The following is an 18,485-nucleotide window of genomic DNA, read 5'->3' as shown; positions in this document are numbered from 1 at the left end:
TATCATCAATTAGGTATCTGTATAATTTATAACCAAAGAATAAAAGGACTGAAATTAACCTAGAATAAAAGGACTAAAATTAACCTACAATAAAAGTATTTGAGTTAATCTCAGAATAAAATGGCTGAGATTAGCCTCAAAATGAAAAAAATAAGATAAACCTCAGAATAAAAGAACTGAAATTAACCTCAAAATTTAAAAAAATAAAATTAACTTTAAAAATGTGAGATTAATTTCAGAAAAATAGAATTTAAATTAGCCTCAAAATGAAAGGATTGAAATTAATCTCACAACAAAAGAATTGTGGTTAACTCTCAAAATAATATGATTGAGATCAATCTCAGAAGGAAAAAATGGCATTTATCTCAGAATGAAAAACTGAGAAAATTAATGAAAATTTTTCCTTATTCATTATGGATACTCCAATTAAAAATCTTAATAAAATAGCGAAAAACAGTCTATAGGTAAACGACCACGTCTTGAAGATTCTGAGCAGCAATCCTCACCACCTGTACCACCTGTTGTACCTCATTTTCTTATATTGCATTCATTTTCAGACAAACCTTTAGGGCAAATGTCTCCCTGTTTCATTCAAAAGTCTTTGGCTTCACGTACAGGCATTTCCTCCGATACATCTTCTTCTCTCACTCCAAAACAATCATTCTTTCACGTCCTCAGTTACTGGAATCCCCTTCCAACAGCAAAGACCTGACCAATCAACCCAGGGCAGGATCTATGGAGGTCGACAGACCGCCCTCAAATAAAAATAATAAGGAAAAATTACGTGGTCATAAAAAGAAGGGTTCTCCAACCAACTAGTCAACACGTAAATAAAAATGGCCACCCTGATACAATGGAACTGTCAAGGTTTACGTTCTAATCTGGATGACATCAAAACACTGATTGCTTCCTACCATCCTGTATGTCATTCCTTACAGGAAACATTTCTGAAACCTGCCGATACAGTCGCCTTTCGGCAATTTTCTTTATAAAAAAATGACAAGCTGTGTGATGGACGAGTGCATGGATGGGTGGCGCTGTTGGTTGATCAGCATGTGCCCACCTTGTCTTTGCCACTCGACACATCCTTGGAGGCCATAGCGATCCGTGTTTCCTTGGGTCATACCATCATTGTTTGTTCTCTCTACCTGTCGCCTGGATAGACATATGATCAATCGGACCTTGATGCTCTTATTGAATAGTTTCCGTTTCCCTTTTTAATCCTGGGGGACTTTAATGGCCACCATCCCCGCTGGAAAACTGCTGATATTGATGGGAGGAGTTGCTCTGTAGAGCGTATGGTCTCTGATCACAACCTTTCTCTCTTCATTACTGGTTCTTCTACTTATATCCATGCATCTAGTCAGTCCTTTACTGCTATTGATCTCTCAATTTGCTCCCTTCATTATTTTCCCATTTTTCATGGTGGGTTGACAACAATCCACGAGGCAGTGATCATTTTCATATAATTTTGAGAGAGACAGGCCGTGGTCGACGCCACTCGACCCGCGTGTCCCGCTGGAAATTGGATCAGGCAAACTGACCCTCTTACACTGCTCTTGCAGAACTTGATCCTGCCATTGTTTGTAAGCCACTAATAGACGATTGTGTGGCAGCAGTAACTGACTGTATTTTACGAGCATCTGCTCAGCGTATTCCTGAAACCTCGACATATTTTCCACGATATCCTCGTCCGTGGTGGAATCCTGCCTGCCACATGGCACGGAAGGCTCAGAATCAGGCCTGGAATACCTTCCGTAGATATCTCACACTCTCGTACCGTATCGCTTTCCAGCGGGCCAGTGCACATGCTCGATGGGTATGACGTCAAAGCCAGAAAGAATCTTAGATTAAGTTCACAACCGGCATATCTTCTACTACCAGTTCCAAAGTCATATGGGACAAGATTTGAAAGGTCAGTTGGCAATATAATTCTGTCCTCCTCTCGATCTTATTCTCTGATGGCCAAGAAGTAGTTGATATCCGAGCATCGCCGATACTCTAGATGAAAGTTTTTACCGGGTATCTAGCACTTCTGCTTGTTCCTCGACCTTCTTGGCCATCAAGACTCGGGCAGAGCGTTCACCTCTTTCCTTTGGAACTGACTGTCTCTTTGTCTATAATTGTCCCTTTACACTGGTGGAACTTAAACTGACCCTTCATCGGTCTGGCAGTACATCTGTTGGACCAGATTATGTACACTATGACATGCTGCGCCATCTATTTCCTGCTTCTCTTGATATTCTTCTGATTGTTTTCAACCAGATCTGGCAGGAGAATGTTTTTCCTAATGCCTGGCGCGAGGTTATTATCTTACCTTTCTCTAAGCCTGGGAAAGATCCCAAGATTCCTTCAAACTACCGTCCAATTGCTTTCACAAGCTGTCTCTATAAGACCTTAGAGAGGATGGTTAATGCTCGTTTTGTTTGGTTCCTCGAATCAAACAACCTCCTCTCGCCCAGCCAGTGTGGGTTCCGACGACAGTGCTCCACCATGGACCACCTGATTCGACTTGAAACGCCAATCAGAGAAGCCTTTCTTAAACGACTCTTGTATCAATAATCTTTGACATTGAGAAGGCTTATGATACAACATGGGGATATGGCATTTTGCAAGACCTCCATACATATGGGTTACGTGGCCATTTGCCCATTTTTATTATTTTTTTTAATGGAGAGGAGATTTCAAGTTCATGTGGGTTCGACACTTTCCCATTCTTTTCTACAGGAACTTGGAGTCCCTCAGGGCTGAGTCTTGAGTTGTCACACTTTTCAGTATAAAAATTAATGCCATCACTGAACAACTCTCTCTCACTGTTGCAAATGAAATCTATGTCGACGACTTTCACGTCTCATATCAGTCGTTGAACATAAGGTATACTGAGCGGCAGCTACAGACTGCCCTCAGTTGTTTACTGAAGTGGACCACAGCAAATGGTTTTAACTACTCTCTCTCTCTAAAACCATTTGCATGAACTTTTGCCGCCAACACCCTAATCCTGAACTCCGTATCGGTGAAGTTGTGCTGCCTGTGGTCCCTGAGACAAAGTTCTTGGGGCTTATCTTTGGTCGTAAGCTAACTTTTATACGACACATCAAGCAGCTACGGGTCAAATGTAGAAGAGCACTGAACATCCTCCATGTCCTCTCTTCCACCACTTGGAGAACGGATCGACGTTCTATACTAAAGATATATCGTGCTATGGACCACTGGTCTATGGCTCTGCCAGACCATCGATCTTAAAGATGCTGGACATCATCAAGGACTTTGGTTCTGCACTGGGACTTTCTGCACTTCTCCATTTCAGAGTTTATACATAGAGTCTCATGAACCTTCTTTGTACCTTCGTCGTTTGCAACCGTCTTTACTATATGCTTCGAAACTTTGTTCCTGGGGTTCCCACCTGGGGTTGTGTTTTCCATCCTCGGTGGGTCATACTTTTTCAGAACAGGCGGTCTGTTACTGCTCCTTTTGGCCTTCGTATGCAGGCGCAGTTGGATGAATTGGGTCTGTCCTTGGATAACATCACTGTATCCACTGGTCAGCCCATTCCACCATGACTTCTTAGTCCCCAGTTGTTACCTATCTTTAAGTCATCTGAAAAAAGTAGACACTCTTGATCGGAAATGCTGTCTGCTATTTGCTGAACATCTTTCGAGCCATCTGTATAAATAGGAATGTGTGGGCTCTGCCATGTTTGTTGTGGTCCAGTGGTTGTGTGCAGAATTCCCTCTACAGCTTCTGTGTTTACTGCTGAACCGTACGCCATTTCTCTTGCCCTGGATCACATAAAAGCTAAGCAGTACTCAAACTGCACTATTTATACTGACTCGCTTAGTTCCCTACTGGCCCTGGAATCGCTTCACGTTAAATCTCACCCTGTTCTCGCCGATATTCAAAACTGACTTGCCCATTTCTCTTTAATATGTACTTCTATCCAGTTTTTCTGGATACCAGGCCACGTTGGTATTCGCGGGAACGAGCTCGCCGACACCGCAGATAAATTTACCTGTTCTGGCACTGTCACTGCTATGCCTGTTCCATACATGGACTATGGTCCTGTATTCAAGGCTCGACTTTGTGTCACTTGGCGGTCGACTTGGAGTGAGTAACGTGAAAACATGCTTTTCCAAATAAAACCCTATATTGGACTTTGCCGTCTTGATTCCGTAAGAATCGGAAGGAGGAAGTTGTTTTAATTAGACTACGCATTGGTCACAGTTTTTAACTTATCGTTTTCTTTTATCTGGAACTGATGCACCAGTGTGTAGTTTGTGTAACTCTCAGGTCGCAATAAGCCACATTTTACTTTTTTTTGCCATCGTTACGACTCTCAACGACGGCACCATCTCAAACATGTTCTGGCCCAAGATTTATCCATAACGTTAGGCAGTGTTATTGGTGATGGTGACACTGTTCACCTTAAAATGTTTATAGTTTTTTAAAGGTCATTAATATTTTTAATGCCATTTCAGCTTTTTAATTTATACTTTACACCTTTTTAATGTGGCTCCCTTTTAAAAATCACAGTTCATCTAAATCGATTTGAAATTAGAAACTGGCCGTAACATTAAATAACTCGAAACCAGGACTGGAGAGGCCAACTTCAAATGACTAACGCTGCTGTTTGAACTATCCGTTTGAACTACCCGTTAGTCATCCTGGCGAGTTATTGTTATAATTTTGCTGCACGTTTTTTAAAACATTTTTATTATTTTCCTTTTTGAAAATGGCCATAATGTCAAGTAACTTGGAACCAGAACTAGAAAGGCCAACTTCAGGTGACTTATGGTGGTTTTTGTACTTACCTGTTAGTCTTCCTGGTGAGTTATGATAATTAGTTATGCTACAGAGAGTCCTTTACAACTTGAATTACTGTAGTTTTTCTCTTAACATTGTAGACTAGATGTAAACATTGGTTTTATGCTATTTATGTGTTTTTTAAACTTTGTTTTGTTTTACCTTAATTTCCTTTTATGAATTTTACTAATTTAATTTTAACTTTTTACCAGATGTTTAGTGCAGATAGCCTAGCTGCTTTGTGCCATAAAACACTAAATCAACCAAACAACCAACTATAGTGTACGGTCCCCCACCAAATGTGGACACTTTTGAATGTTAACAATTATGCGTGGAGTAAGCTGATGCATGTGTGTTTGCACGGCAACAAATGTGGAAAGCGGCCATTAAATAGTCGCGACAACACTGTCAAAGAGAAGCATTTTAGCATCGTTGTACAAACTTGGCCAAATGTTTGCATATTTTCTAACAAACAACAACATGATTATTAGGGTGGGATACAAATACACTTATAGCTGTCAAAATGAGAAATGTATGTCATATTAAACATTTACATATGTAATTTGTATAACGTGACATGTTCTATAGGCATTATGAACAATTTATTAGAGCAAGAAACATCTGTATAAAAATGTGTAATTCAGCATTTTATCTATAAAAACAAAACCTTACCAAAACACGTATATAAAATAACAAAATTAAAGTATTCCATATAGCATCTGTAACCTTACATCAAATCATATTAAATATTTAGACTTGCACTCTAATAACCTCCCAAAGGAGACATATAATTCTGTCGGTAAAGTTATTTATATAATCCACTGTGATTTTATTCAAACCTGTAACTATAAGATGCTACAACTTAGCACAATAGCTGATTTAGAGTCGTGATTATCAATTTTATGGCTCAGTTCCACACCAACAGTTCTCAATGGGATTACAATCTAGACACTTTTCTGACCATGAAAATTTTGTAACGTCTTCCTGATCGAGATAATCGTGTACAATATGTGCACTGTTGGCAGTAGTATTTTCATCCTAGAACACATAGTTATTGCAAACCTTGCCTTACCATATGGCAGAGATATCGTTTCCATGTTATACCTGAAGAAAGTATCAGTGACGTTTACCTAGAGGATGTGAAGAGCAGCTTTACCACCTTCACAAATAGCTGCCAAAACATGTACTGCACCATATCCTGTGTATTCCCTGTTCTCCAGGCAAACGATGATCACAAATCCTACCATCAGCTTCAACAGGACTCATTTTATAAGAACACATGTCATGAGTGCCCTAACTGTAATTTAGCCTGCTGTCTTGCTTATGTAACACAGTGACGGCGGTGCATTCTGGTTAATATTGATTTGCAAATAGCCTTCCTTGCAAAATAACCTTAAGTTTTCATTCTTCTATTCATTGTTCTCCTGTTCGTGCCATTCCTTTCATGAGATGTTAGATCTTGACTTGTTAACCTGATCAAAACACAGTCATCTCAGGCAGTAGTTTTTCGGCGTCTACCAGTAAACTTTCTTTGAGGTTTCCTGTAATCCGATGACGTTTCAGGATTCTGAATACAATACACGAGGGATTCTCTACTGTTCTGGCAATGTCCGTTTGCTTCATACTATTTCTGGACAGTCGAAAAAGTTTACGCCCTATAACTTCTGGTACGTAACGAAACATGATACTATATGAACTACAGAAAAATAGTCTGAACAAATCACTGATTTGTTTCAGAAAAGATTACACCAAAACACACATTCTTATACAAAACAGGTGTGTATGTGTGTTTTAACGAACAAATACTTAAAACAACTTATACAGATCAGAATAACAAGTCGTATATGTTTGTACAATCATAAGCGACCTTCTCTGTTACTATTAGGGTATTTACTCAATAACTATTTCATGCATGTAGACAATACCATTAACACAGAACATCATACAAACATTTTGACCAAGACCCTAGTTTCCCAGTTTGCAGTTTATCTAGGGTGTATCCATGAAACTATAGACTTCATTGATCATGTACATAACCTCTTAGGTCCAGTTGATCTAGGGTGTATCCATCGAACCAAAAGCTTCATTGATTATGTGATACGTGAAAAATAGCCGAAGACTGAAGACATTTCACTAAGTAGCCTCTCCTGAATTGGTTCGATCAAGACTTGAAAGAGATATGGAGAAGATGTATTTTACATCAAAAAGAAAGAGAAGTCCAGTAACCTTGACCCAGCTCTTAGGCCGGATGATGCATCATGTACTTATCTGACTGACCGAAATAAGTCGATAAGGAGACTATGTTATTTACAAATTAGTGTCAGGAACAGATGAACAAAGATAAACCAAAGCAGTTTGAGAAAATGTAACTTAAACTAGCATGAACATATAAGCACTGAAAACGTTTCGCACCTATTTTACTTTACGAGCACCCAAGTACAGTTGTATGATGGTTCAATCTGGTGGAGATTCGGGTACAAATTCAACCTTTGTGATAATGTTTGATAATAGAAAAAGAGAGTCATTATATCTATTGTATGAACTATTTGATTTTGTTAACTTGATTAATTAATCTGACAAGATTGCAGATCCAAAATTAAAATATTGATGCAATGCCACTGTGAAAGTTAGTTATTACTCACAAAGAGTTTATATATGAAAAAGAAATATTTTGAGAAAAATACTGGCAATAAAATGTATAAAAACACATGTACACTTATATATGAAGATATATAATTTTTTGAAAAAATAGAGTTTTTTCATGAGGTTAGAAATAATCTGCGAAATTCAAGAGAATAAACTTATCAGCACGTAAAGAAATGATATATTACATGAGTTTGTCCAATTTCACCATATTTGTTCCTATATTACTAATGTTATGACTTTTTAACCATAGATGGCAGCCTATTCTCTTGTTTTATCTCAAGTATTTTATGCAATTGGTTGAACGATAAAGTTATTTTCTGAATATTTGTGTATTTCAACATATTTACGCTGCATAAATAAATAAGTGTGTTTGCTTGTGAATATGGTTTGATATACAGTACTTGCGTACGTGATCATATAGTGTGCTTAGTTTAAAATGGCACCGACAAGAAGAGAGAACTATAAACTGATTACGGCACATTGTTTGAATTGTCGTTTTGTATATCACTGCGCATTTATTTCTTTAAGACATTTGTTGAAGTTTTGAAAATTTATTGTTTCTTTCTTAACTGGCACGACAAAAAAAAACTTATTTATAATCCCATTTAGTAGTTGGTGTTTGTTTTATCAGTGCTAAATATCTCTGAGTTACCCCAGATTTGAGATCAGAACATATTTTGGATTTTTTATTCGTATTTAGATTTACTGATTGAAACACTATAACCAATTTCCAGATTGCTTCGAATTTATACTTAACTGATGCAGTTAAGATATTTCTCACAACTCTCCTAAGCAGTAGCTTCAATAACTTTTAACCCCGTGTTAGGCTTTTGTAAAAAAAAAAAATTCCAAACCAACTTTTCCAAGACTCTGAGCGGACCTCATTATAAAAGTTAATTGAAAAATATTTAAGTTATAATAATAATAAAACATTATTTCGGAAACAAAAAAACACTAAATTTATAATATTTTTCTTTATCAATCAATAAATAAACACTGAATATCACAAGTTTTGGTTTTTAGCGCCTAAACTAAGTGTAATAATTTAACACAAAGTAGCCAATTGCTGAAGGCACTGAGAACAACAAACATACATGCGTTTCCACCTGTCAGCGTCGATGCTCAAAAAAATATTTGGGGTTCCCGGACCCCGGAAGACTAACTAATCCCAGAATGTCCTCTCATTAATATATACTCCCTTGTCTACAGGAATCTGGTCCTTTGTTTCATAGAAAATAAGAACTATTTTTTATAACTTAGAAAATGCAAACTATTATAGAGCGAACCTTAAGATGTGTTTCTTCCGTCAAATGAGAATATAAAAAGAGCACATTATTCTCATAATCCCTTTTCTGCTTTGTTGGACTCTGTTAGTTGCTATTTGTCCTCTAGCTTCTGTGGGGGTGGTCTAATGTTATCATGACATAATTAGTTCTTGCAAGATCTGTTGTTAATGTTTGTGGTATCCGTATAGGAATACAGGAGTGTTTCAACAATTTATACTATAACAACAAGCCAAATAAGCCATGCCTTAAACCGTAAATGGTTGAGTTCGACAATACACGATAGGAGTGTTTGTTTCAAAACCATACGGCTTAGGAAGATGGTAATCTCTTCTTGTACAGTGGTAACGGTTTATTTCCTTCTTAGTTCTACAGTGAAGGTTTCAATAGCTTATTTTCTCTTTCCCACACAATGTAATCGAGATGCTGTTAGAATATTTCTAAATATCGTACACTAGTGCAGTCAACATTGAAGCCTGAACTTCAAGCATGTGTTGGACAAAAAGTCATTAATTCACCCCTACCCTTCTTTACGAACAGAATAATAAAGTTTGTTTTCAAACAAGCACTGTTTTTGTCTATTTTGTCATGAATTAGGTATTATGTTTCTTTGTTTTGAATTTCGCGCAAAGCTACTCGAGGGCTATCTGCGATAGCTGTCGCTAATTTACTAGTATAAGACTAGAGGAAAGGCAGCTATTCATCACCACCAACCGCCAAGTCTTGGGCTACTATTTTACCAATAAATAGCGGGACTGATCGTTACATTATAACGACCATACGGTTGAAAGGGCTAACATGTTTGGTATGACGGAGATCCAAACCCTCGACTCTCAGATTACGAATTGAGCGTCCTAATCACCTGGCAAAGCCGGGCCCGAGGTATTATGAAGAGTAAATGTGGATCACACTTTACGAAATTATTAGGTTGAGGAATAATTCGTGAGCGTTTTTAAATAATTTCATTCAAGCATTACATGCAAGATTATACAATACTTCAATGCATGAACACATTACACCCAAAACATTTATTATGATACGTTATTTCATGTAATACCTAGGTATATAGTATGCATTGTTTTAAACGAAATTGCAAGAAATTAAATGCGAAAAGCAGATGGTGTCGAAAATGCTCGATTTTGTTCACTTGACATTCCATTTAATGAGCTAAAAATGAAAGCAAAAATTAAAGACATATGAAAATCAAACACACCATCTATTAGAGCAAAAGATTATCTACCAAATGACATGAAATATTTTGCGAAAGCGTTTCATTTATGAATATATTTTTTGACTTGAAAAAACGCTTACGAATTATTCCTCAACCCAATATATGCTATTAAGAGGTTCGAAAATCCAATAGAAAAGTGTTTCACTGATGCGTATTCTGTTTACTAATTGAATGTCCTAGATCAAAGTGACGTTCAAATTGGTATCGGACAACCTGTTCTGATCCAACCCTATTTTACTAGGACAGGAAAGACGTTACCATAATATGCTTAGAACAGTAACTACAGTAATAAAAAGCAAAACATGGAACATCGAGACGTATTTTCGCAGGTTTTATTACTAGCATTACTATATTCTATTTAAACATTTTACGTTCAATTTTAACACGTTTTGTGACTTTATTAAACCTTTATTGCTTTCGTCATGAACAAATAGTTTTCTTGGTCATCCATACAACATGTACAGCATTATTCTGGGCAACATTAAGTGGTTGTTTACGGAAGCTTGAGAGGCTATTCAGAAAAACTTGATGATGAAAATTGTTTGTGACTTCCCACCCAGAGTGTTTGTGTGTTTTTCTTATAGCAAAGCCACATCAGGGGAATCGAACCCCTGATTTTAGCGTTGTAAATCCGAAAACTTACCACCGTTCTAGTGGTGAACTCTGCACGCGTAAAAACAAATCAAAACTATAACATTCTGATAATTGTAACGATACAACAAACATCGTAAGCACAGACATATACATTAATAAGTAGTCTCAATATGGTCAGGTGGTTTTCTCTGTGGCATTACTTACTAGTGTACCACTGTCAACATTCTGAAGGCCCGGCATGGCCAGGTGGGTTAAGGCGTTAGATTCGTCATCTAAGAGTCACGGGTTCGAATCCTCGTCGCACCAAACATTTTCAGCCATGGGGGCGTTATAATGTTACGGTCCATTCCACTATCCGTTGGTAAAAGGGAGAGTTAGCAGTGGGTTGTGATGACTAGCTGCCTTCCCCCTAGTCTTACACTGCTAAATTCGGGACGGCTAGCGCAGATAGCCCTTGTGTACCTTTGCGCGAAATTCGAAAACAAAAAACAAACATACATAAAGCTACCACGTGTGTTTTCCAGTTGATTGCGTTATTCACAAGGTAGTGGTTCTTTGTACGCAAAGCTAGACAGTCACAACAGACTGGCTTTCTGTACTCTATCCACCTCGTGGATCAAATCCCGGATTTTGTAATGATAAATCCGGAAACTTACGGCTGACCCGCCACAGAGACCCCTAACCTAAAGCTTGTATGAAAGTCATAAATAAACACTATTTGTTGTATTTAGGTTGTGTTACTGATTGCTTTTGGGGAGGGGAGGAAGGGGGCACGATTGCTCTAACCTTGATTGAAATAAGATTTCATGGCTATAAATGTTTGGCGATTGCGTTACAGTTCTTTTACATTTCCGGCAGTTGTAAAACAAAACCTTTTTATGTTTATTGTCCAACTAGTTCTTATTTATTGTAAATGGTTCGGGTTGGCGCTGTGTTAAAATTTTAGATTTCGGGGCGAACGAGCCGCGTCCGAATCCGCATGATATCACAAGGTTTTTCCTGTACTTTCAATTATCAGTGCTTGAAAAGGGAGATAACTAATACATTAAAGATGGTGGTGGGTGCTGCTGCCTGGATGCTTTCCCTTTTATCAATAGTACATAATTACCCGCCGCAATCATTTATGATAAAGCTGCTAATTTGGCTATTAATGATCTTTTCACATAAGGTAGACTTAAGTAGCTTGTAATCCCCCTGAATATTCATGCTTATGATAAAATGCAATATTAATAGAACTTCATCGTGTAATTACCATAAAACAACTAGAATGTGTCGCTACTTCGCTGCCCACCTTCTTATTAGCTTGTTAACCAGTTAGGTTGTTTTTGGACTGTTTATCTTGATCTCAGCAATTAACATTACATGTTTTAACTTAGTGTTTAAGATTTCTTGTAATAGTCATGTGGTCTTTCTGTTTATTTTGTTCATTAAATTTCAACACTGGTTAAGCTGAGAGGTAAATGGATGTACAAAAGGCTAGAGGAGGTATTACTCATTTAAGGAATTATGGGAATCATTTTGAGATACTTACTTGTTGGTTTTTGTTTGTTTGTTTGTTTGTTTTGAATTTTGTGCAAATCTACACGAGGGCTATCTGCTCTGGCCGTCCCTACCTATTTTAGCAGTGTAAGACTAGAGAGAAGGCAGCTTGTCATCACCACCCACCGTCAACTCTTGGACTACTCTTTTACCAACGAATAGTGGGATTGACCGTCATATTATAACTTCCCCACGGCTGAAAGAGCGAGTATGTTTGGTGCGACGGGGATTTGGACCCGCGACCCTCAGATTACGAGTCGAGTACCTTAACCACCTGGCCATGCCGGGCCTGGTGGTTTTTGCGGAGCTGTTTACAATGATATCGCAGGTTAACCTTAGATCTTGTGATCCTCAGTCAAACACATAATCCACTAGGCCATATGACCTTTTTATTGTATAATAGCAGTTAATAAACTGCAATTTATTTCTTCAAAGTTAGGCAAAATAAATTGTTAGCTATTCAGGTGTAGCTTGTTCATTTCAATACTTGTTTACTTTCGTTAGAAAGATCATTGAATATTTTTATCACCAAATGTTGGAAAATTAGTGGAAATAAGTATGAAAAATACGTATAGTTTTGTAAATCACTTACTTTTGTTAAAAATAATCTTATAAACTGTAACCTTTTCGATAGGTGGATCTTCATGGATAAAGACTTTCTCTCCTGCAAAATCGTCAGTTTTAACACGTTTTGTTTTTGTTTGTTTACATGAAACATTAGAAAAACGTTATTAAAACTTTTATCAGTTTTATTTTGATTAAGTGTTATAGATATTACACTGATGACTTAGTAAATTTGAATAAAGGGTACCCGAACATACATGCCCTAAACTACCAGTTTTAGACTCCTAAGATTTTCTTATAGGTATTCTTAATTTTGAGCCATAGACCACAGAGAGAGAGAGCAGCCAACAAACAATCAGGGAGACTTCATAACTCATTTTAACTGTTTACTTAAACTCTGATATTATACATATACATAAGCCACGTATGGGCACTTTACGGAATTTTTACTTAAAACTGTATGTACATGAACATACATATATATACATGTTTCTTGAAAGAGGGTGGAGGGCTATAATGAAAACTGCTGTAGTTTTGTTACATTAACAGCTCAGTCACTTGCACAGAAAATTGAATTACCCATAATTCATTGTTCAAATGGATTCTGTGAAACTTTAAGAGTTCAAAAATAGAAAAGAAAATGCATAATTGAAAGTAAACTGTTCATAATACATAAACAGAGACAACTCGCAAGACTATAAAAGAATATTGTGCTGGTACCTCTGAATTAATACTTTACAATTAGGCCTAAAAATGTTTCAGAGTAAATTGTACTTTAGTCTTAGCCCTAAAAATGTTTATAATGTTAATTGTACAGGGTGGCCCGTAAGTTCCTACCCATCCATATGTTATTATGTTATATTCAATTACGCATGTATTATAAATTTGTTTTGTTTTTTCAGAGAAATATGGCCGATGTAAGTCCATTTACACTTGAAGACCGTATTGTGACAAGTACGTGGGTACATGAGCGCAAGAATGCATGTGATAACTCTCTTTGGGGATACATAAAGGACATTGTGTCTAAACAACGTTATAATACTAATGATGAGTTGAAGGCAGCTGTTACCGCGGCATTTGGAACAATAACCCCTGCTATCTTGAGGAAAATGTCTCACAGAACATGGCGTCGCATAATATTATGCAGCGAGAATGAGGGACAGCACACAGATGCACTGGATACATTAGATATATGGATGGGTAGGGATTTACGGGCCACCCTGTATTTTAGTATTAGGCCTAAAAATGCCTAGAATGAAGTGTATTTTAGTATTAGGCCTAAAAATGCCTAGAATGAAGTGTATTTTACCAGAGTGAACTGAAAAGTTTTAATTATGAGATTTGATACATACTGGACTATAGCCAAAATTAAACAGTGAAACAGGTACTAAGGAAACAACTAATTTAATGTATGACATGAAGGACATATATAAAGTCTAAATCCGACTGACATCTCACGTGTTTAGTACTTGTTTATTGGTGTATTCATCCTTAATTATTTTTACTTTTTAAAAGTGATACATTACTAAACATACTAAGCCAGTAAGTGGAGCCTGTGGAATACTTTCTATCAGAACTTGAAGATAATTATATGTTGTGGTTATACAACAATGAAAACTGATATTCTCAACTGATATCTTGTTACGTTTATTTTAATCAAGTTTTTAAACAATACAACAAAAAAATTCACACAAACTTAATTATAACAGACTTCTACTATGCTATGCAGTTTCCAGTGGCTCAATGATAAGGTTGAAAGCCCACACTGGATTTCGATACTCGTGATGGGCATAGCACAGGTAGCTCACTGTGTAGCTTTGTACTTAACAACAAACGAAGAAACAAATACTAAGCTCTATAACTACATACAGATGGATTTAGAAATACAGTTCACAAAGAAACCTATATACAAAATCACTGTGGGAACAATATTATGACCTATAAATTCTTTTCTGTGGTGTCCATGAACGTGTATCATGTACAATGTTTTTGTCCCATCTATGTGGAAAATTTTTAAATTTCGATTTTTCCTTTCCTGTTTTACGAAGATTTTGTCCTAGCGTATATTCACGAACTAAAATGTTTCCCAATGGCTCAGGAGCCACTTACAAACTTACAATGCTCAAATCTGGAGTTCTATACCTCATGGTGAGGAGGGCACAGATTGCCAGTTAGAACACATAAACTAAGGTTTATAATAAAATTATTCAATGTAAAATTATTACGGAGATTAAACAGAATATCAAGTAATCGAATATCAGGATCAAGTTAATAATTCGTAAAAATTTGAGTTATTCTCGACTGGTAATGGTACCCATCAATTGCAACAGAACCAGGGTATAATTCACACGTGTTTCAAAGGTAATCAAACAGTTAAAAAACAAACTGTTATAAATGATAGCTTTTGATTTAGACGAATAATTTTACACGTTAAGAGTTTTTTATGTGTGTGTGTGTTTTTAAAGACAAAAGTTCCCGTGTGAGTTAAACATTTCTTCTCACTTTAGCTCAAAAATAAATAAATTAGTTAAGCCTAGTTTACACAGTTTTAATATCTTGTAAATATAGGATTATTAGTTAAGCTAAGATCTCCCAGTGGCACAGCAGACTCAAACTGATAAAAACCGAGTTTCAATAACCGTGATGAGTAGAACACAGGTAACCCATTATATGGTTTTTGTGCTTAATTTCAAAACAAACAAGTTAAACATAGTTGACACAGTGTAAAGGTACTATAAATAACAGAACTAGTAGTTAAATTTAGTTGACGTTCAGTTAACAGAGTAAATGTATTATAAACGCAGAACTATTAGCTAAGCCTAACTCACGCAGTTCAGTAGGTAATAAAACTACTAGTTTCGACTAGTTGATAGTATTAACTTATTGTCAATATAGAATTACCCAACTAAATCTTTTAATTTTATATACATCATCGCTTCGAATAAAGTACATATTAATAAAGGTACTGTCAACTGTTTTTTGTTGTTAAGTATATTTCTAAAAATTTAGATATTAGAATTTTCAGGTGAAATTATATCAGCTGGAATAAATGCTAAATAAAACCGTGTAAACAATAAATAATTTGATCAAGCTCACAATTTTGAAATTCTTGCCTTAAGATCGAACTGCCTTAAAGATTAAATAATCAGAGTTTTATTGACTCATAATTTTTTTTCACAGTCGAATGTATAAAATAATATCCAAATACTAGAGAAGTGTGTATTATTGAATTCAAGACTAACTTATAACCTGTGTATTTTCATTATAAAACAAAGAAAAAAGCATAACATTACTGTACAAATGTTCTTTGAAATGGGGCGTAAAAGCGTTGTATAGAGCTCTGGTTTAGCCCACATTTCACGCAACACATATTAAATAAATACGGAATGTACATGAAATTAACATTAACAACAGACCCAGTACTTCCACGTACATAGCCATGCAGTGTCCTCATCAGAGAATTAATAGCAGAGATACCAAGATTTTGTTATCTTTCTTGAGTTTTGTCATCAGGGATAATTTTCACTCACCCTGGTATTACTTGCAGTTTTTTTTATATATATATATACTGAACAGTCGTTAAATTAGTTGTTAAAACCAAGTTTACGAAAGCTTTTGAAGAACCTTGACATTTTTACAGTTGTTTGGATATGCCATACGTGATGCGAGATTGTTGGGCATATTTAGTATGTCGTTTTTTCTTTCTTTTCGTTTATTTACTTTCTCAGTCATTGTTTATCTCGTGTTAATCTCTAACAATAAGTTGTATTTAAAGGCCTCGTGGTCGTCCAGCAACGTGAAACATTTTTTTCAATACGTTTGTACAATGTTGTTTCCTGAAGTATTTATATGAAATGGACAGTCATATTGCGTTTTCCATTAACTGGACCTTGAACCAGCAAGGTCAAAAGTTCCAAAAGCTGAAAACAACGCTAGCCTACTCATCTAGAGTCCTGAAGTAATTCTAGGTAAAACTCAGACTGGAGAAATCGCAGATAAGCATCACGTTCCATCAACCCTTGGACCTTTCTTTGGGCTTGATCAAACGAATGATGATCAGGATTGGAAAGACTGTTCATTATGGCCATTCGTGTGGTAGAATCGAGATTCACCTAAATAAATAAAAAATAACTAATTATAAACCGATATTTAATGTTTATGAATGAAGGATAAATAACTTATTAATGTATGCTTTTCAATAGGTTAATGTATAAATTACAAATTATTAATCAAATCGTAAATTTAATATCTACTTTAAGCAGACGCACGACACACAATGCAGGAAACATGAAAGCACTTCACAGCAGTCCCAAACATGCCATCATATATAATTCAGTAATATCTACAACTACAAAATAGCTCAGGAACACCAAGAGTAGAATCCTCAGATTGTTCTAGCAAGTATTTCCATCCCATGAGTACCGAAGCACTCTATGAAATCGCTACGTATACTTTTTCATCAAGTGAAGGTTTTTCACTTCTTCACCATTTGATACAGTCTGATGATAAATAAATAGACATGAAACGCCATCTTGAAAGTGATATCGGTTATGTTATTAGGGAATGATGGCTCCTTGGCAAAATAACAGCTAACCCTTTACTTTGGTGTTTGCACGCTAAGAGTGAACATTTTTGTTTGGCAAAATAAAATCATGTCCAACGGTATAAGTGAATTGCAATAAATACTTTCGTGTAATGAATATATTTCCAATTAAATAAGCCTACATTGCGGATGAATGCAGTATGTTTCCGCACAGTACATACAGCCCGTTATAAAGTTTTAGGCTTAATAGCAATCGAATATACTGGACTACAACTGTTTTTGTTTGTTTGATGTTGAAGAAAAACTACGTAACAGGCTTTCTGTGCTCTATCGAGCGTGAATATCAAAATAAGATGTTTAGAGTTATAAGTTGCTACTGAGCCGCCAGAGGATGAACGAACGTAACTGCAAGTGTCGCGTTTGGTTTTGAATATTTTTCTAAAAACGTCCACTGATTCTATATCCAACTGTCACATATTAGATAAACAGCCGCGTGCACATATAAAACACCGACAAATAACTTTTCTTTGTTTATTTTAAACCCACGTCATATGTTGTGTTCATCACGGGGAATCGAAGGCAGATGGCAGCACTGTAAATCCGTATACTTACCACTGTTCTATCATGGACAGCTTTTCTTTCTTTAAAATCATCATTTGGTATTTGTAGATTTAAAACATTCGTAATTTATTTTGTTCTGCATAGTTATTTACGTTTTGAAACCTTGATTATTCATCTGCAACATTTCCACAGCAACAGTTATCGTACGAATATTGCTTTTATAACATACTTTATTTTATTTTGATATATGTTTATTATATACGTAACCTAGATTAGATATATTATTAGACATATACAATTGCAGCACACACTAATGCACATGTCTTGTTAATGTACTTCATAATGCCATCAAGATTTTAAGCATTCATTCTTAAATGTCCTATAACATTGTTTAAATTCTTACACATTTTATAATCCAATAACAATTTACGCCTTATAAACACCAATAAAAAAAACTTGGCTACACTAAAGAATACATAATTTCCAAAGTTTAATTTCCCAGTCAAGTTTGGAAATATTTGTTTTTTCCACGAGTCTGGGGCACTACCATATTTATCATCAATTACGTCTCTCGGTAGGCTCACTTATGGCACTGTACTAAGTAATTCACATATTCACCAGAGAGTATGCGAGAATCTGTGAAAAACATTTTTAAAATAAACCCCGTGTTTCGAAATACGAGTGTTCTTGGTGAATTTCTAGTTTATTTCATTAACTACAATTC

At 36.1% G+C, this 18,485-nt stretch overlaps 1 protein-coding gene across 1 annotated transcript in view; it reads right to left on the bottom strand.

Annotated features, from left to right (window-relative positions):
* Positions 1-13,150: 13,150 nt before the first annotated feature.
* The window catches only part of LOC143252237 (uncharacterized), a 73,897-nt gene continuing 68,562 nt past the window's right edge, over positions 13,151-18,485 (bottom strand). Inside the window, exon 6 of the mRNA XM_076504072.1 lies at positions 13,151-16,769. Coding sequence (XP_076360187.1) covers positions 16,599-16,769 — 171 coding nt within the window. The 3' untranslated portion in view covers positions 13,151-16,598. The remainder of the gene's footprint in view (positions 16,770-18,485) is intronic.

This window comes from Tachypleus tridentatus, chromosome 6 (genome assembly GCF_004210375.1).
Source record: "Tachypleus tridentatus isolate NWPU-2018 chromosome 6, ASM421037v1, whole genome shotgun sequence".
NCBI classification, from domain to species: Eukaryota; Metazoa; Arthropoda; class Merostomata; order Xiphosura; family Limulidae; genus Tachypleus; species Tachypleus tridentatus.
Note: the sequence above shows the minus strand (reverse complement) of the source record. Positions and strands in the feature narration are given on the sequence as shown.